The sequence below is a fragment of the Hemicordylus capensis genome, chromosome 1 (genome assembly GCF_027244095.1).
Source record: "Hemicordylus capensis ecotype Gifberg chromosome 1, rHemCap1.1.pri, whole genome shotgun sequence".
NCBI classification, from domain to species: Eukaryota; Metazoa; Chordata; class Lepidosauria; order Squamata; family Cordylidae; genus Hemicordylus; species Hemicordylus capensis.
The window spans coordinates 75356279-75383988 of record NC_069657.1 but is presented as its reverse complement, the minus strand read 5'-3'; the positions used below and the strand labels follow the sequence as shown (position 1 = coordinate 75383988).

The window sequence follows — 27710 nt, the reverse complement described above, 5'->3', positions numbered from 1 at the left end:
CTTAAATCTCGCCCGGACCGAGTCTGACCACACTCGCGCGGGCGGCAGCGAGATGTCCTTCCGCCCGCCCGCTCCCTTCCCTGCCGTCTGCAAAGTGCAGGAAGCCTTCTGCGTGCGCGCGCAGAAGGCTGAGTGCAGGAAGCCTTCTGCGCACGCGCGCAGAAGGCTTCCTGCACTTTGCAGATGGCAGGGAAGGGAGCGGGCGGGCGGAAGGACATCTCGCTGCCGCCCGCGCGAGTGTGGTCAGACTTGGTCCGGGCGAGATTTAAGGTACCGAAAGAGCTTCGAGGGGGCTTCTCGAGGGGGCTTCAGTGGCGGCAGCTGCCGCCCGCCCGAGCGCGGAGCCATCGAAGAGAATGGAAGCGGGCGGAGAGGGATCCTGCAGCCCGCATTTTTTATGGTACTTACGGCGCAAAAACTGGAAAGGGCGGGAGGGGTAAATAAAGCCCCCCCCCGCCCTTAATGGAACCCCCCACCCCAGTGCCGAACCGCAACTCCGCGGTTCCGTGCACACCCCTACTTGAAGAAAGAAACTGAGGGTTTAATACTGGCTGCACAAGAACAGGCACTAAGAACAAATGCAATAAGAGCAAAATTAGAAAAGTCAACAACAAACAGCAAGTGCCACCTTTGTAATGAAACAGATGAAACAGTGGACCACCTAATCAGCTGTTGGAAAAAGATCGCACAGACTGACACAAACAAAGGCATGACAAGGTAACAGGGATGATACACTGGAACATCTGTAAAAAATACAAGCTACCTGTAGCCAAAAATTGGTGGGACCATAAAATTGAAAAAGTGGTAGAAAATGAAGATGCAAAAATATTATGGGACTTCCTACAAATAGACAAACATCTGCCACACAATACACCAGATATAACTGTAGTCGAGAAGAAAGAAAAACAAGTTAAAATAATCGACATAGCAATACCAGGGGATGGCAAAATAGAAGAAAAAGAAATAGAAAAAATCACAAAATACAAAGATCTACAAATTGAAATTGAAAGGCTGTGGCAGAAAAAGACCAAAATAATCCCAGTGGTAACTGGCACCCTAGGTGCAATTCCAAAACAACTTGAAGAGCACCTCAACACCATAGGAGCCACAGAAATCACCATCAGCCAATTATAAAAAGCAACTTTACTGGGAACAGCTTATATTTTGCGACGATATCTATAATAACCAACAGTATTGATGATAAAATTCAGCCATCCCAGGTCCTTGAGAAGGACTCGATGTCTGTATAAAACAAACCAGTTAATGACACCTGTCTTACTGTGTAAACAAGAAATAATAATAATAATATCAAAGGACGAGATGGAGGTCAAAGGAGGAGGAAAATCCTGCAAGACATCTGGCAGGAGTTGTATTAGAGAGCCTCTGGATGGGGCAGTTTATAAATGTAATAAATAATAAATAAATAAGTTTTAAACTGAATGGGCAGATTAATTAGGAATATCTAATACATTTTTGCTACGCTTTTGTCCAAAACCCCCCCAGGATTCTTAAATAGTGATTTTAGAACACTACAGTAGGAGTTACTCACTCTCCTTTGCCTATACCTGGTCATTTTCGGTTGGTGATTGTTTTGTATTTCTAAAAGAAGAATACAAGATATCCCGTACTAAACAGCTTGCAGCAAAGCTAAATTGACTTTTATTAGAGAATGTTTAACATATGGTTTACAGAAGCAACAGTGAACAGAATTTCCCGATAAAACACGGCCGTGTACTAACGAATATGTGGTTGCATTGGTAGAAAGAATATAGAACTGTACGCGCGTTCCTACGGGTTTGGGTATAGTAAACATGGTAGCTCTCTAAGCGCCTCAAGAGCCAGCGGCAACTTGTAAACAGATACGCTGTGCTCGGCTGAAGATCCCAAATTATACCGGAAATCAGGGGGCGTATGGTGTTACTCTATCTTTTTTTCCTCCCTATCTCTATGTTATGGCGAGATTTCCGGAGTAGAAGCCCATCTATTTTCAGGTGAGTCTCTATGATCAGGCTGTTGACTTCACGCCTCTCGCTCAGCCGCCTCCTTCCTTCAGGTGAGCATGCGCAGGGGCTTAGCGTGCCATAGCAACCGGAGCAGTAGACAGTAGCAACCAGAATCATAATAATGGTGAGTCCACTCGAAGGCTGCTGGGGAAGGAAGCGAGGAGAAGAGAGGCCTGGGGAGCTGGGCGCACGGGTTGATGTGCTGGGCTGGGGAGGGGATAAAGAGGGCAGTGCAGACGAGCCTGGGGGAACCTGGCTCGCTGGAAAACCACAGGGACCGTCTCTGGGTGCTGAACGGGCGGGGGGGAACCGCGCTAGAGTGCAATGGTTTCGCTTGGTGGGAAAGTAGCGATGGTGAGTGATGGAGAGAGAGCGAGAGCGAGCATGAAAAAAGAAAGGATTGCAAGTGCTACGGCAGGAATGGAGGGACCGCTTGAGGAGCAGGAGGAACCTGCTTGTTTTGGAGAAATAGGAAGGCTGGCTTCGGGGACTGGAGAGAGGAGGGGTGAAGAGGACACCCCTCAGGGAAAGGGAGAGAAAAGCGGCCTGTAGCAAACTGGCTCCAGAACCTGGCCGCTGGGGGCTTGTGGATAAGTTCTAGAAAAGTTCCGGAAGTGGGGTTGTTGCTCTAGCAGTGGTGCAGAATGATGGAAGCGGGGAGCCCAGAGAGAGGGTTTGCCTGCCCCTGTCTCTTCACCCCCTGCTAGTGTGCAGCAAGACCGATCAGGCAGCTCATGATTAACTGAATTAACATGGGGCCCCAAATGCTTTCTGTGAGCTCTTTGGCCCACATCAGAATGCTAACAGACAGCTTGGTTTGACTGCATTCTTTGTTGCATAAGCAGTGGAGAGTCGGTGATTTGGGGAACCTGCTTGTGTTGCAAGTTGCCTTCTCCAGATATGCAGCCTTTCTGTGTCCCTAGAGCTGTGTGTAGCATAGTGGCTAAGCATGGGGGAGCTGAGAAGGCCTCCCTTCAGATCTGCAGATGAGAGGCTGTGACTGAGAGACAGTGGACTTGCTATCTCACATCCCCCCCACCATCTGTAACAGGGATAATAGTACTGACTCATCTTCTTCTGAGGATTACTGAGAGAGTGCGAGAGTGAATGACCAGCTGTCTTGTGGCACCTTATAGTCTAACATATACATGCTGAGCATAAGATTTTGTGGACCAGACCCTCTTGGTCACATGCATTAGGTAGTAATCCAAGAGGGCAGAAAGATATGCCACAACTGTAAAGAGAAAAAAATTAGGAAAAATTATAAAGTGAGGCCAAAAGGCTAAGCAATACAAGCTGAAAGTGTGTCATGATAATATGCAGATCAGGTTGCTGTGGGTGTGAGATACTATGTACATGAAGTATTTTGAACACTCTAAAATGCTGTATTAATTATAAGTATTATTAAATAGACCTTAACGCAACACAGAATTTTCCCCTCAGTGGCTGTGTTCTCAAAATCAGTGCAATCCTGGTTAAAAGTTAACCAGGATTGCTGAACTCCACATTACTGATTATCTGTCTTGGTTAAATGTGGTTTAACCACAGTAGTTTGACCAGGATTGCCCAGGAAATCTGCTTTCTCACAAACAACTCCATGTAGATCAGCAATCCTAGTTAACTCTTTAACCAGGATCACTGTAATTGTGAGCTCCAGTCTTTGACTTGGAGATAGTTCCTATGATGATTGAAACCTGATATCTTAACACTTTGTTGTTTCATAGGGAGGGTGTTTATCTGAAGGGAGATCTGAATAGTTAGTGCAGATTATTCATCATCCAAGAGTCGTCTGCGTGTCAGGAGTCCTCTGCAGGAGAATGGTAAATCAGTACTTTTCCTTAAATACTGTATCTGTACTAACTTATTTGATTTATATACCGCCCTTCCAAAAATGGCTCAAGGCAGTTAATGAGCTTGACTCAAAATGGCTAATGAGCTTGACTCAAATGATTATTCACATAACTTTTATTTAAAATGCATAAAAATGATACAATCAAAGGCAATGTATGCTTATACTTCTCTGTTTTTCTGTACTATGTGGAGCTTTTCATTATAAAGATAAAGTGTGCTGTCAAGTTGATTTTGACTCCTGGCGCCCACAGAGCCCTGTGGTTTTCTCAGGAGGGGTTTACCATTGCCGCCTCCCACGCAGTATGAGATGATGCCTTTCAGCATCTTCCTATAGCGCTGCTGCCTGATATAGTACCAGTGGGGATTCAAACTGACAACCTTCTGCTTGTTAGTCAAGCATTTCCCCACTGTGCCACTTAAGGTGGTCTTTTCATTATAGAGACCCCCTTTAACTAGGCACTTTTTGGGGCAATGGAGCAAAACTAACAGCCTAAACCTTTCAAGGGATTGCAACTCAAAAACAATACAGCTGTTTAAAAGCTGCATCCAAACCAAGGAAGCTCTTTCTATTTCACATTTTATAAGCCCTTTAAGTCCCTTTAATGCATGGATTTCCTGGCCCAAATATGTGGCAGTGCAGTGGGGATAAGACTGCTCCCATGCCCATTAGGAACTGTGGGCAATCTAGTCTCCTTCCATGCAGCTGTGCAGCAGAGCTGATCATTTTGTAAAGCTAATGTAAGGTTTTGCATTGCAAACAATGTTGGTGTTTTGTCCTCTATTCCTTTTACTTTTTCATAGCTGCTATGAAATGTTCAGTTGCAAAAGATATATATTTCGTAGATATAATGTCTCTCTGTGCAGGAGTATGCAATCTCTCATAAAACAGAACTTTCATCAGGCAGAATGGAAAAGTAGCAGATTTTCAGCGATGGAAATTAAGTTGGTTTCAAATGCAAGCATTTTCCATTCCTTCAGTTTGGGAGGATCGAAAGACAAAGGCCACCAGTTGTACTCAGACAGAGCCTAGAAGTCTTCCAAGAACCTCATAGAAACCCTGCTATAATAAATATAATTATAATAATTACATTATTATTTGGTTTCTGTAAAGTTGATTAGTCATGTCCAGTGTGATGATTCATGGCTCTGTAGGAATTTGAACTAGGACCACCCACATATAAATGAAGTATTATCAATTGCACCACATCATCTTCTTTAATGTGTATTTTGATCAGTAGCTTAATTGAAACACAGACAAGTCAGGGTTTAAAGCCAGCTTATGGATGGGCTAACGAGTAAGAAAATGTGGCCACGTTGCTTGATTCTAATGTATTAGTTTTATAGAGAAGATCTCAAACTCATATCTGTGCTGATCTTATCTGTTAGGTGCCTTTGAATATGTTGACTATGAGATTATAGACTGATGGAATTAAAATATTTATATTTTATTTATTTTTGTGTTTCACATTTATATTCTGCTCTTCCTCCAAGGAGCCCAGATTGGTGTACGTAGTTAACTTTCTCCTCACAACAACCCTGTGAAGTAGGCTAGGCTGAGAGAGAAGTGACTGGCCCAGAGTCACCCAGTGAGTTCCATGGCTGAATGGGGATTTGAATTCGGGTCTCCCTGGTTCTAGTTCAGCACTCTAACCACCACACCACACTGGCTCAGCAGTTTACATGATCAACAGCTGGGCATGCTCCTGATTTTCAATCATGTCCTAAATAAAAATAAGGTTGGGGGTGTGGAGTTTGATTGTCAGTCAAGCCTCAACTAGGTAGGATGAGCACGCCCTACCTAGATCCTCTCCTCAGCTTCTGAATGAGGTAGGCAGGACAATTGTCCTATCTGGCTCGGGCTTGACTGACAATCAAACTCCCAGCCTCCAAACTTGTTTTTATCTTGCAAAGACTGAAAATCAGGAGTACCACCAGCTCCTGAACAAGGATAGGAGGCTTCTCCTAACTTAATGTTGAACTTCCCTAGAGTTATTTGTTCTCAATTAAAAAATGACACTGTGTTGCTTTTTGATGCAAAGCACCAAGTATTCAACTGCCATCCTTTCCCTTGAGTTTTCCTATCACAATCATGCCTGCCATGCATTTCCTACCACAGTCATGATAACTATCATGACTTTCTTTGTAACTGTAAAAACCATCAGCAACTGAAGCTGTCATTGTTCTGTTAAAATTAGTGTGTAATTAAACTTGGATCTTTCATTTTGGCTATGGTGTATTCTATAATGCAGAATTTTCCATATTCCCACATTTGATGAAAAAAATGTTTTTAAGGTGGCCTCTGTCTTTAACAGTACATGTTCATTTACAATTTTATAAAAATGAACTGTCTCACATTTCAGTTAAATTGGACATTCCTTGATAATTTATTTAAATATAGTCCATTAATCTTTTCAAAACTGGACAATTAATTGGTTGAAAGCATAATAAAGTAAATAAAAATTTCATTTATTTATTTAGGCAAAAGCAACAACTATTAAGGAAGCTTTAGCCAGATGGGTAAGTAGAAATGTGTTGTGGCATAGATTTTGTTTCTGAATAACAAGGTTTTTATCAGTTCCCTTGCGGTGATATACATATAGCTGTTTACAAGGAAGTTGTGACTGAAAAAAATGTATGTAATAAAACTCATATGATTAGCTCACTGAAATGTTGTATTTGAGCTAAAGTATATTACTACTGCTAGGGCTAGCTGATATGTAAGTAACATCAATAGTATGCTAAACACTGTTCCATTCAGGGCTTAGAATCCACAGCAGACAGGCAAGATTACAAAGCAAGACTTTGTAATTAGCAGAGAGGGTGGGTAAGGGAGAATTAGATGGCAGTGGAGAACCTGCTGAAATGTTTGTTAAATACGTTCGTTTAGAAGGAGGAGATGGAAGCTGCTTGATGTTTATAGAGCAGGATGCATATCCATGAAATAAGGCACAGCAAAGCCTTGGAAGCAAAAGTGGCAGAAGTGGGTGAAGAAAGCTGTAGGAAATCATCATCATCATCTTTATTTGTTAGCCGCCCCAAAACAAATTGTTCTCTGGGCAGCTCACAACACAACATTAAAACATGAAATAAAAACCAACACATTAAATCATAACGGACCAAAAAGGGTGGTATGGGGGAGGAGACAATACAAAATAGAATACAAAGCAATTTATAAACTCATTTAAAATCAGTTACAAATCAAATTTAAAAATCAAAATTTAAAAGGCCTGAGTGAACAAAAAGGTCTTTACCTTTAGTCGGTTTGTGTGGAATAGTGGAGGAAGAAAAGGGAAGGGAGACGTAAGGAATGAGACCAGTGATCCCTCTAAAAAGTATTCCAAGATGTTTTTGACTACAACTCCCATAATCCCCAGCCAAAGACCATTGCAGCTGGGAATGCTGGGAGTTGTAGTGAACAGCATTTGAGAATCTCTGTTAAAGAGGACAGTGAATGAGACTTGGCCAGGAGCAGAGAGGTAGAGGACTTTAAAAGAAGGCGTTAAGATTGTGATTGATGCAGAGAATGGCAAGAAGACAGTGGCAGGGTTCAGATAACACAAAACTGTGACTTGCGTTTACCATAGTTTGAGCTTCCAGACACACAAAAAGCAAACTATGATTTATTTTATTTTATTTTATTTTTTATTTTATTAACAAATTTCTGTACTGCCCACAACTCACATCTCTGGGTAGTTTACAATACAAAAAATTATTAAAGCTGCTTTCATTTCCCATCTGCTCAGGTCTCAGCTTCATAAGGTCATAAATTCATTCCCTTGGTGCAGCAGTCTCTTAAACCACAGATAGAGTTCTTGCTCTGTCTTATCAATGGTTTGCGAATTCAGACATGGTATTCTTTTGGACTGCCTTATTGGATTAGGACCGGATGATATAGAGTTACAATGGTTCTGATCCTACCTAGTGCGCAGGTTCCAGAAGATGGTATTGGGGAAGTACTGCTTGACCGCCTGATTGTTAATATGTGTGGTCCTGCAGTGTTCCATCCTCTCCCCAGATTATATTTAAGAGTTACATGAAATCTCTGGGATAAGTTGTTAGGGGGTTTGGGCTGGATTGTCATGCTGATGACACCCAGCTCTACTTCTTTTTCCACTGATACTAACAAGGCTGTGCAAGCCTTTACCTGATGTCTGGGGACAGTGATAGACTGGATGTGTGCAAACAAGCTAAAATTAAATGTGGACCGAAGTACTCCTGGCCAGGAAAGCAGGTCCTGGTTTAAGTTAATTACTTGTTGTGAGTGGGGTTACATTCTCTCTGAAGGATCAGGTTCACAGTCTGGGGTTCTTCTGGACCTGGCTTTGCTCCTGGATAAGCAGGGGGTGGCCTCGGCAAGGGTTGCCCATGTGCATGTTGTGCTCTAGCTATGTCATTACCTGGAGACGGCAGATCTATCCACAATCACCCATGTCTTGGTCACATTGAGGTCTGATGCATGAAGCTGCCCCTGAAAAGTGTTTGGAAACTGCAGTCTCTAGAACGTATGGATTATGCTTCTGTTGGGAGCTTGGAGTTGGGAGCATGTGCCCCTATCTTCTATCATTTACACTGGCTCCCAGTACAAGGGAGGCACAGTTCAAGGTGCTGGTTATTACTTTTGAAGCTCCAAACAGCTTGGAATCAAGGTGTCTTAGGGGCCACCTCCTCCCATATATGTCTGCCTGGTCATTGAGATATTTGGTGGAGGCATCCTTGAACCAGGTACCACGCCTCTCTGTTGTAATATAGCTTGACCCATGATGGGGACTTCTCAGTGGTGATATCAGGTATCACCACTGAGAAGGCCCAGTCATGGGTACTTTGGAATTACTTGCCCCTTGAGGTTTGGCAGACCCCCACTTTGTTGTCCTTTTGCAAATTAGTTAAGAGCTTGCTGTTCCATTCAGTGTTTTCAAACTGTAATATTTCTGGTCTTGAACTTTTGATCTTCTTCAGTCGGTTTATTGTTGGTTTTAGATGGTTGGTTTGGAACCAATATTAGCTGGAGCTAATGTGCAAGTTAAAACATAGCTGGGTAGCAATGATAGGAAATAATTTTTTTTAAAGGCCTCATTCTTATTTTCTCTTGAATAGACATTTGGATATTTATTACTGTAGACTGAAGAGGGTGTTTTCTTTTACTTTAGGAAGAAAAAAATGGTCAGAAGCCTTCAGAGGCCAAGGAAGTGAAACTCTATGCCCAGATTCCACCTATAGAGAAGATGGATGCCTCTCTTTCAACTCTTGTTAATTGCGAGTAGGTTCTGTAAATTAAATGCACAGGCATGGGGAGAAGAGCCACTATAGTGCAGAAATAATCTGTCTGGGCCTCTGCTTATCCCCCCCCCCCCAGGTAGAGTCCCTTTCTATTTTCAGTACCTCTAAGCAGGTACTTCAGACCTCTTTGTTTCAGCACCTAGCTTCTTCATAACGCTCCTTTTTTTTAGCCACATAATCACTCATGTTCACATAAGCTCAATTTGGACATCATGTCAAACCATGGTTTGCGCAGATCATAGGTTAATACCTAAACCATGGTTTTATGTTTCCAGATGTCCAGGCAAACCATGTGATAGAGCTGATGTTTCCTTTCATTTTCCAGCTGCTCAACATTCCAGTCTCTAGGTGCAGCGATCTCTGGATGCAGTTGCAACTCTTCAATTCAGACACCACATCACATTATGGTTGCTGCTGCTGTTGCTGCGTTATATTTTTATCCCATCCTTCCTCCAAGAAGCTCAGGGTGACATACATGCTGTCTCTCCCTTCCCCAATTTTATCTTCACAAGAACCCTGTGAGGTAGGTAGGGCTGAGAGAGGATGACTGGCTCAAGGATTTCTGATTCTGATTTACTGGCCAATTTGAAACCATGGTTTGTCAATGCAGAAATTGCACTAAATCATAAGTAAGCTTCTTTAACCATAGATTGGCATATCTATGAATTGAGCCATAGTCATTGTTCTTCTGTTTCATATTGGTCTCACTTGTCTTAAAGGACAAAATGCATAGCTGTCTCTGAAGATGGTGTTCATAGAATGGTTGGTATATTCTGTTCAGATTTCAAATACATCTGTTCTTGTAGAGGATTCTGTGCTGTACTATGGTACTACAGACTGTTGGCAAGGGATCTTAACGCATCAACAATTATCTGTTGTGAATACTGTAGTTGCATTCTGGTCCATTTATCACAGCCAAACAAAAGGTTACAAAAATCTCAGGTGTAACAACGCAGAAGAAAATGTATTGTCAGAACTGTTATAAATAATTGCTAATTAAAAAAGAAAGGAAATGTGTGTGAACAACTCTCCCCCATAGCTTCTTGAGAGAGGCTGGGTTTTCCTTGTGGTGTAGCAGAGAAATGCTTCCTCGTTCTGTTGTTACTCTGTGTTTAGGGGAGGGGCCATAACTCAGTAGCAGAACAGATGTTTTGCATGCAGAAGGTCCCAGGTTGAACCTCTCGCATCTCGAGGTAGGGCTGGGGAAATTCCTTGTCTGAAACCTTGGAGAGCTGCTGCTAATCAACATAGGCAGTACTGAGTTAAGTGGATCAATGATCTGACTTGATACAAGGTACTTTGATATGTTTGTTCTTGTAATACCCAGTTGGGTCCTGACTGAACAAAACTTATTTTCCTTAAGCAGGCCTATATTCAAAGTGAAATACAGAGCTGTCCTGAATCCAGCTAATCACAGCCCTTGGATATTGCCCAATCTCCTCAATATTACCTAGTCCTGCCCTTGCCTCAGTTCAGGCAAATGATTCTTATTCTGCCTGAGATGCCAGAGACCTAATAAATATGCCATAGACATATCAAAAGAAGGTAAATACGCAAATCCCCAAATTAGGCACAAGCCAACACAGATAAGCAAGAATACTTGGATTAGCCTGAAAATCCCTGTGTGAATAGTGAACTGGGCATTCTGTAATCTTTCAGTGTTTGGCAAAATGAGTATTGGGCCTTTTGCACATTCAGGTCTCCAACGGTCCCTTGATGAAAAATGTTTTCCTATACCCAGCTCTTTGTGGACTTAACTAAGATTTGAGGTCTCAGGGCAGCAGTCAGACAATCATTTTGTGACATACATAAAAAATGTACTGCAAAGCCAAATCTTCATTAATGCAGGATCCTGGGAGGGTTGTATGAACTGATACAGGCATACCCTGTTATTTGGAAGGGTTCCATTCTCCACTATAACAGTGGATAATGGAACTGTGGATAAGGTGGCATTAAGTCAATGGGATTGCAGGGGGGCGGGTTTAGGTTCCCGGAGGTTTCAAAAACGTGTGCCAACAAGAAGCAGCGAAAAAGTGTGGAAATAATGGAAACATAGTGCCCCATCTTGCTTTGCGAGTCTGAAGCTCTCCTGCAATGTCCTCCAAACATCCAAAATTGCAACTTTTCCATGATTTTTGTTGTTGTGGAGGGGGGAGCGGTTTTAAAAAACAAATGAGCCACAAAATGGCTCTTTCCCTTAAAATAGTGACCAGAAATGACTTCTGAGATCATTTCTGGCCATTCTGAAACTACGGATACATGGAATAACCCTTTAAAAACCTTTCTCTCCCCCCCCCGCACTTATGCAAAGGTCAGATGTCAATTACTCAATCGTGGCTATGCGGAACCATGGATGTGTTAGAGGTTGTTGATTTTTACCCACAATAGGTAAAACAGCAGAGCACTAAGGAATGAGCACACACTCCAGTTACAGAGTAGGTAGCAGAGGATGGTTTGGATATTGCAGCTGTTTAGAGAAAACACATGGAGATCCTTGTATGACTAAACACTAAATATTTATTGGTTAAATACACCTAGATAGGAAAGACCTATCTCTAATCTAAAGGACTACATAGTGGATAGGTAAGGAGAGAGAGAGATGTTTCCATCTGCTCTCTAGAAGGAAAGGAAGGATTGTGACTCAGCACAGGAAGTGCTGCAGAGTCAGTTCAGAGGTCATAGAGTAGGGACAGATAGGGAGACTCTTACTCACTGTCTCTACTCCCAATGCCCCTAGTGGTCATTAGGACAGTTGGTGCAAAAGGTCGATGCACTGGAAGTTCATCTCCCAACAGGATGCTGGGTCTGCAAATGGCGTGGTTCGGCTGTATATACATAAAGTGATCAGAGAAGATGTAATATCCTGAGAAAATGTTATTTGTCAGGAAACACTTATTGGTTTAGTAACTTGGTGTTGATTTTTATTTATTTATATTTAGTACCTTTATTATCCTACATTTTTTTTCATTTAAAGGAAGCTGTCCTTATCTACAAACTGCATTGAAAAAATCGCCAACTTGAACGCATTAAGTAAGTGACACATAAACGACCAGTGTGTATTTTTTTAGCCGTTACTTGCCCTCCCCCGAGTGCAGCCTACCCTGAACTACTGTGAACAATGAGATCAAGTGCAGGACTTCAGTTTCTGTGCACCTTCCCCACCCTTGGTCATCCCCCACCTACCTGAACATAGAAGGTAGCAACTGCACCAGAAAACCACACAAATTCTATAGTGCAGGGTCAGGAAGATTCTGAGGCTGGTCTCACAATCAGTGAGACCCACCTCAAGAGGGTTAGCAGGGAGAGTGGGCTGAGCCCGCTCTCCCCACACACGAGCAGGCTGAAGTCTTGGGCCGCCGGACACAGACAAGCCAAACATCAAGACTCACTTGAAAACTAAGAGCCAAAAGCAAGAGAATTATGGGAAGCCTTTGAATAATTATACTTGGTTGCTGATAGAATGATGGCTGAAATGCTAGTAGCACGTCACAGTCCCTACTTGTCTGGGTTGTGATTCTCAGCCTCATTTTTCACATGCACGCACACAGAGACATGGGAGCCACATTACTGTCATATGGTCCCACACCACTGGGGGAAGTAGGTAAGTGTGTGTGAGAGAGAGTCGGGGGGGGGGGGGGTAGAGCGGGAGAGATGAGAATGAGAATATATATTCCAACCACTTGGAATATGATTGTATGGATCTCTTCCAATAGGTGCCCTCTCTCCCACTAGGGAAAACTCTGTGTGTGTGTGTGTGTGTGTGTGTGTGTGTGTGTGTGTGTGTGTGTGTGTTATTACTAATAGTGGCTTGGATCCAAACTTAGTGTTCCACTTGCAGAGGCTCCTTCCATTAAGTTGTGTTAGCAAGGATGCTTTTTCCTTGCATAATAATTGCTTGTATACAGATAAAATCATTATTTTTTTATGGTACAAATGTCATGAGGAGCTGCCCTCCCATTGGGGAAAGCAGCTCCCATGCCACTTTGTGTGTGAGTGAAAGGGACCTCATTTACATCTGTAATTACAAATATTGTGTTTAAAGAACAAGCAGCTTGAAACTAAACAAGTCTCTGTGTTCAGACAGCAACCTCTAAATTAAAAACATTTTCGCTTTGCTCACCACTTGCTTGAGTTAAGAAGCATTGCAGGTTCCTATAGCCCTCTTGTTGGTGACTGGCATAGATAATTGTGCTAATTGTAACAGCACACTCAGTCTTCAGGTTCTGATTATGATTATTGAATGTTGAGAATTATCTCAGCACACCTGAGAGTCCTCAGATGTTGTTAGCTGGACTGTAAACAATCTAGCCCATAAGCAAATGTATATGGTGGATTCTATGTTTGTCATGATAACTCAAGGCCAGGTATTTGTGCTGAGTTTATAAGACTTGTCAGCTGCAATTCTGTTGACTGGGATGGGCTCTAAACAAGCAAGTAGGTTCCCCTTGGGCAGCTCTGTTTGTACCTGGCTGAGTGCTCCTGTTGGCGGATGTTGATTGCTGCTGCTGCTGCTTCTTGAGTGGCTTAATTTCCCTCCCCCTGCTGGGAAGATATAGGAGATAGCTTATGATATGCTGGCTAGTAGTTAAAGCTGTTTCCCTCTCTACCCTCCCTCAGGTTCATAACATGCATGTACTGTATATTGCCTTTTTTTAGTTCCACAAGCAAAATGCATCATCTGCAGCATCCATTAGCATCTGTCTACCCAATCACCTATTGAGACAGTAATTTGGTTGATAGCATTGTTTTGACTTTTTAATATCTGCTGTTCTATTGTTAGCTTCTTTGTGCATTGTTGAAAGGCAGGATATAAATTTGTCTAATAAAGAAATGGGGAGAGACTGCATTACATTATTAATATCCAGGGTATTCAGTTCTCTCATGCATATGGGACGTAGCAATACTCATTTCACCGCATGGCCATAGTCTATACATGATTGACTCCCCGTATGGTTATCACATGGTACAGTTTTAAGCAACATCCACTCAGTGAGGGACCCATCTGTTTCCATCCTCTGCCTTGATTTCATCCTTTCCCCTTCAACACAGCTAGAGCAATATAAATTGATCTGGATGGAGATCTGATGACCTCCATAAGTATGGGTTCTGCACTTGCGCGGGACTATCCAGGTAGAGTTCTATAGCTCATCACTGCACCCAGAACTGTCCCCCTGCTCGTGCAGGAGTTCCGTTATAACTGGCGGTTGGGCGCTTTCCTTCTCAGTTTCTTTTTGACTGCCTAAGTGCTCAGTACTAAGCTGTTGCTCCTCATATTAATTTCTAAAAAGAAACAGTTTTAAACAAACAAGTAAACGAAACAAGAACAGGCAGCAAATGGACCCTAAGCCGAACAGATAAATAAGTGTTGTTTCTGTTGCAGAAAACTTGCGGATTTTGTCCTTGGGGAGAAACAACATAAAGAATCTGAATGGACTGGTATGTAATCCCACTATAATGTTCTCTATTTATACCACTGCAAACTAGTTAGAATCATATCCACACTTGGTAGCTACTTCGTGCCAACATTAAAAATATATAATAAATGTAGGAACATTATGAAGACTTACAGCAACTATGCAAGTTCCCCACCAGTCATTATATTGACCCCAGAAAACTCCCTTAGATACTGTGCAGAATAAAGCACCAAACATGCATCAGAGCATAAATGGGTAGAGAAGCATTCTACTCTTTCTATTTCTCAGTCTCCAGATTGTGGCTAATAAGAATTTTCAGGAATGGGGGACATCAGTCCTTCCCTTTGTGGCATCTTCAGTCTGATTCTGTACCCTGGTGATTGCATATGCTGCATTAGGAATCTGGAGATAAGAACAGCACTGCTGGATCAGGCCTAAGGCCCATCTAGTCCAGCATCCTGCTTCACTCAGTGGCCCTGTAACACCTGTTAGCAGTTGAGTTACAAGTGACCCAAAACTTACTTTTATGATTGTTGATTTTTAGTGAATAGTTCAGCTTTGTATGGAAAGTCAAATAGGAGAAATTAATTGGGTACTAAGGCTAGGACCTACATCTGTCTTAAGAGAACAGCAGTGGATGCATTGATCTACTATATGAATTCCAATACCAATGGCCCTGGTCCATTGTAGTTCTTTCGTCTCCTACACCTTTTACACATGAAGGGTTCCTGAATCTTGGGCTGTTCTGCACAGCCTGTTTGGGGGAGGGATGGGATCATCAGATTTTAGTTGGACGTCTTCCAACACCCTGCTTGGTGCCGGAAACAGCTACAACATCGCTGACAGATGGTTGCCCAGCCTCTGAAAAACGCCAGTGAAGGAGCACCCACTGCTGCAAGATGCAGACTGTTCCATAGTCAGACAGTTCATACATTTAGGAAATACTTCCTAATGTCTAGCCTGAGTCTGCTTCCTTGTAATTTTGGTTCTAGTTCTGCCCTCAGGAGCAACAGAGAACAAGTTTATTCTTTCTTCTATGTGGCAATCTTTCAGGTATTTGAAGACAGCCATCATGTCCCCACCTTAGTCTTCTGCTCCTTCAACTGTTCCTCCTAGGACTTGGTTTTCAGACCCCTCACCATCTTTGTCACCGTCCTCTGAACCTGTTCCAGTTTATCAACATCCTTCTTAAAATGTGGGGTCCAGAACTGGGTACAGTATTCCAAGAGAGGCTGAAGGCATAGCTCAATAGCAGAACACATACCAGTCTTTTGCACTAACATGCAAACTTCCTTGAGTTGGCTGAGAAACTAGAAACCTCCTTGAATTGGCTGAACATGTAGACTTTTACAGACAGTTCTGTGTCTCTTTTTGTGTCCATATGTCTGGCGTATGCCTCAGAGTTTAATGGACTGGAGTCTGAATTGATATCTCCTGGACTGGGGTCTAAAGTTTTCTCTAAATTGTGACATTCTCCTGCTTCCTTAAGCACTCCATTCTCAACTTGCAGCTTGCTACCAAAGAAGCATGGACTCTAGAGAGTGCTTTTGTTTTTTCAGTGTACTCTTTAGGGGTCAGGAAGACAAAATACATAACAATCGGAAAACTCAGAGGACACTTTTCTAAGAAGCATTATTGACTTTCAGGAAGCAGTTGGAGATACTTTAGAGGAGTTGTGGATCTCATACAACCTGATTGAGAAACTGAAAGGGCTCCATGTGATGAAGAAGCTGAGGATTCTCTACATGTCCAATAATTTAGTGAAAGACTGGGGTAAGCCATTGTTTCTGTTTTGAAAAACCGTGATGATTTAGTGAGTTCACATTGGTTGGTTATACTGCTGCAGAAATTGATACCTGATGTTGTAAAGATTTAATTTTAGCAATTGATTGCACGATAGTGGTTTAAATACCGGACTGAGCAATCTTGCTCAAATATATAGAACATCAACTTTTTAATTGTGTGGAAGATGGCAGTATAGCTATTTACGTAATCAGAGTGTGCTTTCCAGGGTTATGCTAGCACAGGGAACACATTTGGTTCAACAGCTTCTAGCTGCTTGAGCTGGTCTTGAACAGAAGCCTTCATACAGCTGCTGCTGTTCTTTGTGCTTCACAATACATGGCTCTATTTTTGACTGCATCTTTTTGTGGTTGCAGCAGAGTTTGTGAGGCTGGCAGATTTGCCATTACTGGAGGATCTGGTATTTGTAGGCAATCCACTGGAAGAGAAATACTCCGCTGACTCACAAAGTGCTTGGGTTGAAGAAGCAACCAAGCGAGTGCCCAGACTGAAGAAACTTGATGGTGAGTACTAAGTGGCATTTAATTGATGAGTTAATATTTGCCTGCCTCAGCAGTTTCCCATAAACAGTTAATTTGGATCTTTATTAGAATTCTGTTCAAAGATTCAGAATCTGATGGTTGATGTCGCTTCCATTTTCCAACCAGATCTTTCCATTTTGAGTATAACAAAACAAATATTGGGATCAGGCAGCATTCTGCACTCTGATTCTAGTTTAACTATGATTTATGATATTATTAGATCTCATTATTCATGTAATGGGAGAACACTGGAAAAGGCTTTCCCAGACTAGTGGAACAATTTGTAATCTGAAAGGGAAAGGAGGAAGTTAGTTAAGCATACTGAAATTTTAATGTGTGCCTTCCAGTTGGGAGCAATGGCAGAGTTCTGGTTTTCTTTTTGGACTTTAATATGATTTCGCCTCCCCACCCCCACCCCGCTCTGTATTCTTGCATTTTTTCCTAAACATCTGTGCTGCCATAATATCCTGTGATTTTCAGCCTGTGTTTTAGTCAGTCTACTTTCCTAAGCTCATAATTACTGACACATTATTGAGTAGGGCTGTGCATTCATTTCAAAATGAATTAAAACATGAATAAAATGGGGCTTATTTCTGAAACAAACGATCAAAGCTCCGAACAAATAATGAATTACAATAATTATTAATTAATTTAGGCTAGGCAAGATCTAAATACCCTGCTTTCTGGAAAGCAGCTGCTGGGGCAAAAGCCTACCTTGAAGGAGACCCATGGGTAAGAAGGTCCCTTGTGGAAGGGGTTGGGCATTTGCTCCCCGGCAGCTGTTTTCCTGGAGCAAGGTGTCTCCTTAGACTCAAATTTCCCATAGACTCTTAAAAGAGTGGCTTCACGCCATTCGAATCTGTGAGAAATGGAAAATAAAACAAATGAGTGACAAAAAATAATAAAACAATAATAAATGAGTCATGAAACAAATGTGATTTTTCCAAATGAATAGCTAAACAAATTCTTAATAATGAAAACAAAGAAAAAAGTACTCTTGTGCACCCCATTATTAAGTAAGGATTGGACTGTTGATTGGTTCATTTTGTTGTAGGTACTGTTTCTCTCCCAGTGCTGGAGGGTATTCCTTTAAATGGGTTGTGACGCCCACTTGCTCTATGAGACAGGATCTCGTGTCCTTTGAACCTTCCCATGTTGCTTCAGTGCAGCTCCTCCCCAGTTTTGATCCTGCCTCACTCCTCAGCAGATCTCTATAAAACTCCAGCCTCTTCAGCACTTTTTCTCTTTCCTGAAGATCCTTCTCCTTTATTTCTTGTCTCTGCATTCTCCCCCTGTTCTCTGCCCTTCTCCCAACCTTCCTTCTATGGATTTTGCCTGTTGGGGGAAACAAAAAAACCTTTAAAACTATTGTTTGCTTCTATTTTCTTCTTCTCTTGCCTTCTTCCCCTCCCACTCCCCTGTTGTAATACTTATTCTCTGAAGCCATGCAGCGAAGAGCACCGTTGCCCTCCCATTCAGAGGACTCCAACGTGATGCAAACAAGGGGGAGAATCTGGGCATGCAGGGATCGCAGTCATGCGGCCCAAAAATGCACACATCAGACCCTCTCTAGAGAACAGCCAGGGCCCTTGCGGCGCACCCACCAATGCTCAGCAGCCTCCAGGGCGGATTTTGCATGGAGAAGGGCTCAACTCTCAGCGGCTCAAGCCACTCACATCTCTCCAGAGGAGGAAAGCTCGTCACCACCCCACCGCTTTCCAGTCACTGTTTGGGTGCTAATGCACCAAGTGGAAGGGCCACAGTCGCCCTTGCAGTAGGAGCCCCTGGAGCCAGCTCGCTCGCTGACGCTCTGTGAACAGCCCACTGGGCCTCCAACATACGAAGAATTTGTGGAGCACCCCCAGGACCAATTGCCCCGGTGCTGCCTCCTCTGGAGCCACTGGTAAGTACCCTGGCTGCCTCATGCTGCCCTCCGGCCCCAGTCTTGCCACCCCAGGACCTGATGCCACGGAATTCAGCACCCTCATTGCCTCTCCTGCCCTCCCTCCATGGAGAGTGTTTGCCAGCTGACCTCTCCAACTGAGTCCAGGAGCTTGTTGCAAGCGAGGTCTGTCACCCCGGGGCCCTCCCTTCTCACCAGCAGAAGAACCAGCACCAACGCCTGTGGGCCCTCCAGACACTTCCTTTCCCAACCAGCCACAGGCACCAGACCAAGTTCCCGCACTACCACTCTCTGCCACTCCCATGCAACCCAGGGATGAAAGCTCCCAATCCTCAGTGCTCTCCCCACCCATATACCTATACCACCCTGCAAGCAGGGCCGGTTCAGACCAAGAACATCATCATGCTATCACCATAGATGCAGGGGCAGATCTTTGGAGAGCAACTGCAGGTACTTGTCTGACCCCAGAGACTATAACAGGGAAGGCACAGTCATTACAGAAGCAGGTCCCCTATTAGGCATAGGAGGTCCATATCCCACTCTCATTGTGCCAGCCCTTGCCTAGATACAAAGAAATGGGGCTCAGCTCTAGAAGGGAATGCTCTCCCATACCATTGGTGCCTAGTAGACCTGTGGGGCCTATCTCCATTCATTCCCCATCAGAGGTCCTTACATGCCCACCCAGTGCCTAGAGACTTAGAAGGTGGTGGTGCTCTCCCAACACTGGCACCACCTAAGTACCAGCACCCGACTCAGACTGACCCCACCCATCCGTCAGTCCCTGCTTAGGACTCACTCATCCTAATCTAACCCATATTCAGGGACAGAACCCTCAAACAGAGGAGGGGGAGTGGTCTTCAGACAAAAACCAGGGAGATGCAACACCCCGCCCCCGCCAAATGGGTTAAGCATGAGGACTTTGACATTCTTTTGGCCAAAGCATGTAAAAGCTTGCAAACCAATCCAGAAACCATTACCAATGACAATGTGCAGCCCCCCGTGTCAGAAATTTTCCCCACGTCGTTTTGCCCTTTCCATCCTTTGCCCTTTCCATCCCTATTCAAGGAGGTCGTACATGAAGAGTGGGAGAACCCCACATCATCAAAGGCACCTGGCACGCTTCCTAAAAGATTTTACACCTTACCTAAAGACATGCAGGACCAGCTGGTGGTCCCCCTGGTTGATGTACCTGTGGCCTCCCTAGTATCTTACTAGTCTAAACACTGCAGAAATTTCAGCCCCCTAAGTCTATAAAAGCACATTCAACAAGAGGCTATGGGGCATCAACAGCACACCTGTCTGGCATATCTTTCCAAGATATCTGCAAAGCCGCCACTTGGTCTTCTGAACAAACTTTTGTAAGACATTATGCTATTGACTTACGGTCTACAGCGGAGGCAAATTTTGGGAGAGGTATTCTTAAAAAGGTGTTACAATAACTCTACTGCTCCCTCCTATATGGAGCTAACCAAACACCTATTCTAATGGATTCAACGGATCACGCCCCAGATAAAACAGGTTGCTCACTTGTAACTGATGATCTGGTAGTGATCTGTTGACATCCATTAGATCCTTCCAAACCTCCCCTCCGCAGTAATACTAGTCTGTCAGTAGAACTTACCTGCTACATCAGATGCCGCAACTGCTTCGGTGGTCTCCAAGGAACTAAGGTGCCTGTGCTTCCTCCCGCCTTAAATAGCCACATGGTCACGTGGGGCGGGGTGCAGGCACCATAAAGAAACTGTTGAACTCAACACCGAGAGGCTTCTGTGCAGGCGCAGAACCCATTCTAATGGATGTCAACGGAACACTACCAGATCATCAGTTACAGGTGAGCAACCTGTTTTTCTGTATGGAAACGCTTCGCACCATATTCTAAGCCATCCAGAAGGGAGACTTCTTCACTTCAGTGGATCTCCAGGATGTCTGTCTTCACATACCAATCTTTCCGCCCCATCGCAGTTTCCTGAGGTTTGCCTGCATGGGCAAACACTACCAATACTGGGTGCTACCGTTCGGTCTTTCATCGGCTCCCAGAGTGTTCACCAAGCTGACGGTAGTGCTGGTGACTCACATGCGCCTGCAAGGCCTGCACATTTATCTCTATCTTAACAATCTCTTGTTCACGTTGTGTTCCCTCAGGCAAGCACAGGAGGACATGCAGCTAGTCATCTTCATCCTCTGGAAACATGGTTTTCTGATCAGCTTCAACTAGAGCTCTCTAGAACTGTCACAGTCTCTGAAACACTTGGGAGTCACCATACAAACATGGCCAGGATCCATTACCCTCATGCCAGAAAGGAAAACCAAGCTGCATGCTCTAGTTCAACTAGTACAGTCACACCTGACTTCAGACCTTATGACTAGCGCAGCTGCTGGGGAGCATGATCTCTTGCCTCAACATTGTTCCTTGGGCCAGGTGGCACTCCAGAGCACTCCAGTGGGCACTACTACCACACCAGTACAACATCCTAGCTACCAACTACATTCAGGTTCCAGTATAACTTACGTCGGTCATTGAGCTGGTGGTCATCCTTGGCTCTGGACAGGGGCACAAATCTCAAGACACCACAAAGGAAGTTAATCACGACCGATGCCATGACAGACAATGTGACAGCCAAAGCACATCTCAACAGACAGGGTGGTACGTGGTCACTAGTCCCTCATGGAGGAAACCAACTGGCTCTTTACATGGGCTGAACAACACCTGGCCTCAATTCAGGCAGAGCATCTTGGGGGGCAGGACAACACACGGAATGATGGACAGAGCAGACACCAGGTGAACCAAGCAGAATGGCACCTCCACCCTGAAGTATTTCAGCTAATCTCCTGACACTTCGGTCACCCGGACCTAGACCTCTGCACAGCCCCATCCAACAACCAGATGCCAGCCTTCTTCAGCAGATACCAATGTCCCCAGGCAGCAGGGACAGATGCACTGGTGACACTGTGGCTGACCAAGTTGAATTACACCTTTCCACTCATAGCGCTGATTCCATGCATTCTACAGAGATTCAGAGACCAATGCTACACTCTCATCCTCGTAGCACCATTCTGGCCCCAGAGGCCGTGTTTCTCAGACCTCAAAGACCTGGCGGCAGCAGCACCACTCCAACTGCCAGACTGACACGACATATCTCTTAGGGGCCATTCTTCCATCCCAATCCATCCTGGCTTCGCTTTCACACCTGGCTACTGAGCAGGCCATTGTAGCAGCCAGCGGTTACTCCAAAATGCACTCAAGGTAGCATCCTTGCCGCTTGTAAACAGTCTAAAATACACATCTACCAGACCACATAGTCGCTCTTCCTCAAATGGGCCAAGCCTAAGCCGATTGATCCCCTCAAGACAACGGTGCCTCAAATGCCTCAAATAGGAACATAGGAAACATAGTGCCTCAAATAGGAACATAGTGCCTCAAATAGGAACATAGGAAACTGCCATATACTGAGTCAGACCATTGGTCTATCTAGCTCAGTATTGTCTATACAGACTGGCAGCAGCTTCTCCAAGGTTGCAGGCAGGAATCTCTCTCAGCCCTATCTTGGAGAAGCCAGGGAGGAAACTTGAAACCTTATGCTCTTCCCAGAGCGGCTTCATCCCCTGAGGGGAATATCTTGCAGTGCTCACACATCAAGTCTCCCGTTCATATGCAACCAGGGCAGACCCTGCTTTGCTATGGGGACAAGTCATGCTTGCTACCACAAGACCAGCTCTTGTGGTAGCATGTCTGGACAAAGACCTCAGGTCAGCTACCCTGAGGAGGCAGGCTTCCGCACTCTCCTCAGTCTTACGCCCTCAGGCCAAGGAATCTCTTGCAGTTTGCCCAGATGTGAAATGGTTCCTCAAGGGAGCGGCCAACCTGGCCCCACCAACAGTCCACAGATTTCCCACATGGAACCTCGTCAAGGTGCTTAATGTGCTGACTCAGGCCCCTTTGAGCCCTTACGTCCATCATCACTGAAACTACTGACACATAAGGTGCTTTTCCTCATTGCCATCACCTCTGCCAGGAGGGTGTCTGACTTGGGAGCACTCTCCATGCACAAGCACCTCTGTATCTTTCAGCTGGACTCCGTCGTGCTTAAACCAGACCCGTCATTTTACCCCAAGGTGAATTCAACATTCCATTGCAACCAGAACATCATACTTCCGTCCTTTTGTCCCACACCAGTCCACCCTGTCAGATGGACTCTGAAAATCTCCCTCCGCGGAACAAAGGAGCTCCGGTGCACCGACGCATTGTTTGTGTCCTTCCAGCCAACCTCATTGGGAACCAAACCGTCCAAGGCCTCCTTAGCATGTTGGATTAAGGCATGTATCACCATTGTGTATTAAGTGCTTAACCTAACTCCACTACTCAAGATCACCGCGCATTCCACCAGGATTGCGGCTACATCAGCAGCCTTCTCTGCAAAAACACCAGTTGAGGACATCTGCAAAACCGCCACATGGATGTCAGCCTCACTGTTTGATGCACTGAGACCTTGTAGTGTCTCACAATCGGCCCAGCTCTCGGTGCATCAATCAGCCCAGGCAGTGTTTGTGCGCATGGTGCTTCAGCAAGTGGGCTCCATCTAAGCTCTTATCTTAGCTTTCTTCTATCTAACATCACCTTCCCTCCCACTGACTATCGCTTTGGTATGTCCCATTTAAAGGGATGCCCTCCAGCACTGGAGAGAAAGGAACATTGGTAGATTTACCATGAAGGTTATTTCTTCCCCGTGTCTGTGGGCGTATCTAACCTGGCCGCGATGGCGGGTCCAATTTGGCTTTGCTAATCAGGTTTGTTTGGAATATTTATCTGTTGTGGTTTCCTGAACTGTTGGCCATTGTTATGTCCGTATTATTGTTGCTAACTCTTCTATCGTTTATACTTGTTACTTATTGCGCTTTCACCGGGTTGTGACTACTCTTGATCATCTGTATACCTTCTCACCATGTTGCCTGCTATTTTTAGGTCACTCTATCTGACTTACATGCACATGTACGTCCTTGGAGCTGAAGCTCTTCCTCTCATTGCATCGTCACAAAACAGTCTCAAAACTGGGGAGGAGTGCACTGAGGCAAAATGGGAAGGGTAAAAGGTCATGAGATCCTGTCTCATGGAGCAAGTGGGCATCACAACCCATTTAAAGGGATACCCTCTGGACACTGGGAAGAAAGAACCTTCACTGTAAGTCTACCAATGTTCCTTTTTCTTTAAAGTGTATTAATGATTGTTTTAAACTTCTCTCCACTTCAGGTATTCCAGTTATTAAACAGGAAGAAGGTGAAGAAGGAGAAAACTAGCACAACTATTTCATCTTTCCCATTAAATTATTGATGTATTTCCAGCACTATACCATATGTGACGCTTTTGTATAAATGTCTTTTGAAGAAAATCTTGGGCAACATTTTCAGCGGGCTCATCACCATGTTTTTCTTTCTCACCCAAAGAATTATTTACCAACCAAAACCAGGAACTCCAATTATATGTATAGACTTTCCTTTCTTGTCTTGAGTATGGGACATTTGTTTAGGTCAGTATATTATACTTGCAAGTACATACTGATTTTTAAAAAAACAAATATGTATGATGTTCAGTCTTCCTAATTTTGAGCAGATTCTCTTAATGCATTTGTGCAGCAGGTTTTTTAAAATCATTTTTTAATCATTTGAAAAGTAGGGGACGAAACAGCATTTTGTATTTAACTCGCTATATCATAGAGATGTGCATGAATCCCGATTTGAAGAGCAATCCATAGCACAGCCACGGTACCTTTTAAAAAGGAGATGTGTGTGTGCCACCATCACGCTATGGCACCTGGGTCTGGGTGTGTGTGTGTGTGTGTGTGTGTGTGTGTGTGTGTGTGTGTGTGCACGCACGCTGCCCGAACAGGAAGCTGTGGCAAATGGCAGAGGAGCAGATATGGACCTGCTCTCCTCCCTTTTAAGTGTACTGGGGTGGTGCTGCGAATCGCTCTTTGAATCGCAATTTGTGTACATCCCTATCCGATTTGTACCATCCATGGCCTCCCACCCATCATTAGCATCTCCTTTCTAAAGAAAGGACCGGAAACCCATTGTGTCGTAAGTGTCTGTCACAGTGTTTCATCTTTTTCTTCCCACCTGCTATGTTAATTATAGCCATATAGGTACTTGTAACAATTTTAGTTTTGCCTATTACAAAAGAAAGTGGATAGCATGGATCAAAACAACTTATGTCACAAAATATGTCAAAATATGTAGAAGGCTCAGAACTCATGAGGTTGAGCTGCATTGGAACCTTGAACTTTAATGTTCTGGAAGCCTCTTACTATTTTTGTATGTAGTAGTTAGTGAAAGAGTGAAAGCAATATATTTGTTTTAGATGAAGCACTTCCTAAACATCAGCTTGGTTTGATGCACTGACTGTGTTTTCCTTTACATAATCTGTTTTAAGGAACAAGAGAATCTAGAGCTGAATAAAGGCTTGTGCTGTTGATATGAAAGTTACTGAATGGCAAAGACCTTTGTCACTCTGGAATTTGATAGTAATCTAAGGAGGGGCTGCAGCTGTTTAAAGAGGCCTTAAACCTTGCAGGTCATTTGAAAATAAGCTTTGGTTTCAGGGTTCAGTCCTTGTTAAATCACAGCTGAAAAAATTGCAGGAATGGGAATGAAGCTCTTTCAGCTCAATGTACAGCATATTTTTAGATTAATTAGAACGCTCTGAACTCCTTTCTCCCAACCCCTATCCCAACAGAACTTTTATTTGTATCACTGGAGTTTTGAAATCTACCTAAAAGATGGAAAGGAGAGAAATGAGAGGTTTCTGTTTGTTGTGGCTGGTAGCAGCTAGTTTTTGCCTGCTCCCGATTTTCCTACAAAATGATTTTGGCTCCGACAATCAATTTATTAGTTAACTTTGCATAGAAGCAAATTGATTAAATGTGCTTCATTTTACATAGTAATTTTCCACACACTATAATCTCATGTGCAAATATAAGTGCAAATATATTTGCTCTTTAGCCTTTGAATGCCATCAAACTGTAACATGGCAATTGTGCAACATCTGGTTATGCATCTGTTACTTGACCACTACCCCAGCTTCTTAAAATTGGGCATTAGCAAGTGATCTATTCTTCTCTGAGTAATCAGGTATAATTCCTGTAGTTCCCCATCAATTTAAAAAGAGAATTTCCTACTGTTTGTGGTTCTTTTCTTTGAAGCATAATCCTAAATTCTTTGTTTAGAATCTGACTGTAATGTTGCCCTGGAATGTTTCTTTTTGCTATTGTGATAATAGTTAATCCCCTTTAACGATATCTGAAATTCAAAAATAATTTTTAGGATGAATTTATTATCCTTATACCAGCAATATGCATGTTCCACTGACTTGATTTCCCAAGAAACAAAAAGTTTTACTTCCATAGTGTGTATTTATATTTCATTCTAATTATTCCCATAAACTAATCTTTTATATGTTTTCAGTCAAGCTTGAGATCTGGCTTTTTTTCTTTTCTTTTCATTTTCCCAAGAATGACCTTGTTCTAGTCTCGCCTTAGACAGTGACCCAAGCCAGTGCCTGACAAACATGTTAGTTTTTTGTGGATGGATGAGGAAAGTTAAGCTCCTGGCCCAGCACCTGTTGCTTTAACTGCTTAGGACCAGTGAGACACTATGTGGGAATGGTGTTCCCTGCTTTGCTACTGTGTAGCAAGTAGGACTTCAGCTCTGTTGTCCAGGAGGCAAGATAAGCTGGTGGCTGTTACTGACAGGAATGAGAGATGCTATTTTTACCCAACCTCTCTCTGCTTAGCAATGATGCTTTTTCAAGATTAATACATGGCAATCCTATTGATAAGTCAACAGTTCAAAAGTGGGTCCTATAGTCGTGCAAATAGCCACTTGCTGGGTTGCCTGAGATGACCACAAATTGCCTTCAGGCTATCAGGCTGAAAAGTTTAAAAGAGTAAACAGTACATTCCATTTTTTTCTTTCCGGTCATCAGTGTGCCCCAAATGCTAATATGTTTAAACAAACAAAAAAGGTCTAGTAACATCCATTGATTTATCTGTAAGATGTGGGTACTGTATGGCTGGTATAATACTAGCCATGTTGGGGGGATGGGTTATCTTATTAGTCAAAAACTAAGCTTCCTAAAACATAATCTTCCTTCAATAAACATACTTTTAAGATACAGAATTCTGCTTATTCTACAAGCTTACTGCCATTGTGAGCTTTGTAATTATTGCTTACATGCACTGTCACTTGTGCATGAATCTAATCATGAAATGAGATGCAACACAGTTTTTAAATTAGTTTAATTAGTGAAATGAGTGTCTTTAAGTCCTGTTGCTAAGCTTTCTTAAAGTAACACGTTCTTAAACTCCAACTGACAGCTGGTGTTTCTTGCTGGAGATTAGCTGTAAATTGCAGAATTACTTCTCAGTCCCGCATCTTATTGTTGCTTGGGTTCAAGCTACAACTGTTTATAGAAAATACATCCATAATACTCAGCTGCCTGCAGCTGGTCTATTGATTTAGTACTATTGCCCTCTGCTTTAATGTAATGGACTCACAGGAAAAAAAATGAAGGGGACTGAATAGAGAGGGGAAGAAAGATCCAAAAGATTTAACATCCTTCTATATATCTTTAGAGAAAAAGAAGCCATATTCTTGTCTTTCATATTCTCATTGTTGAAACAATGAGCTAAACATAATTTTTCTAACATTTCTTCTGGCCATTTTTGTTACTCATGTTAAACATTCGTGGATTATCGTGGCCTTGCATTTTGCACAGCCATCCACTGCCATAAGTGAGGCTACTACAAGCTCAGCTGACCCTTGTCGGTCATCAGAGCACACATGGGGCATGGGCAGAGCCATTTTTATTATTAATTAATTAATAATAATAATAATAATAATAATAATAATAATAATAATAAATTTGATTTCTATACCGCCCTTCCAA

General features: G+C 43.3%; 1 protein-coding gene across 4 annotated transcripts; it reads left to right on the top strand.

Annotated features, from left to right (window-relative positions):
- Positions 1 to 575: 575 nt before the first annotated feature.
- Positions 576 to 26226, top strand: DNAL1 (dynein axonemal light chain 1). 4 transcript variants are annotated; one of them, XM_053282763.1, is made up of 9 exons: positions 576 to 1991; positions 3728 to 3823; positions 6333 to 6371; positions 9002 to 9111; positions 12106 to 12161; positions 14512 to 14567; positions 16192 to 16318; positions 16705 to 16851; positions 24018 to 26226. In XM_053282763.1, the coding sequence occupies exons 2-9, from the start codon at positions 3821 to 3823 to the stop codon at positions 24062 to 24064; spliced, it is 585 nt and encodes a 194-aa protein (XP_053138738.1). In that variant the 5' UTR covers positions 576 to 1991; positions 3728 to 3820; the 3' UTR covers positions 24065 to 26226. The 4 variants fall into 4 exon arrangements, with proteins under 4 accessions (XP_053138738.1, XP_053138739.1, XP_053138736.1 ...); XM_053282764.1 differs by having other exon boundaries at positions 1991 to 2127; positions 16708 to 16851; XM_053282761.1 differs by having other exon boundaries at positions 1991 to 2127.
- The last annotated feature ends 1484 nt before the right edge of the window (positions 26227 to 27710 follow it).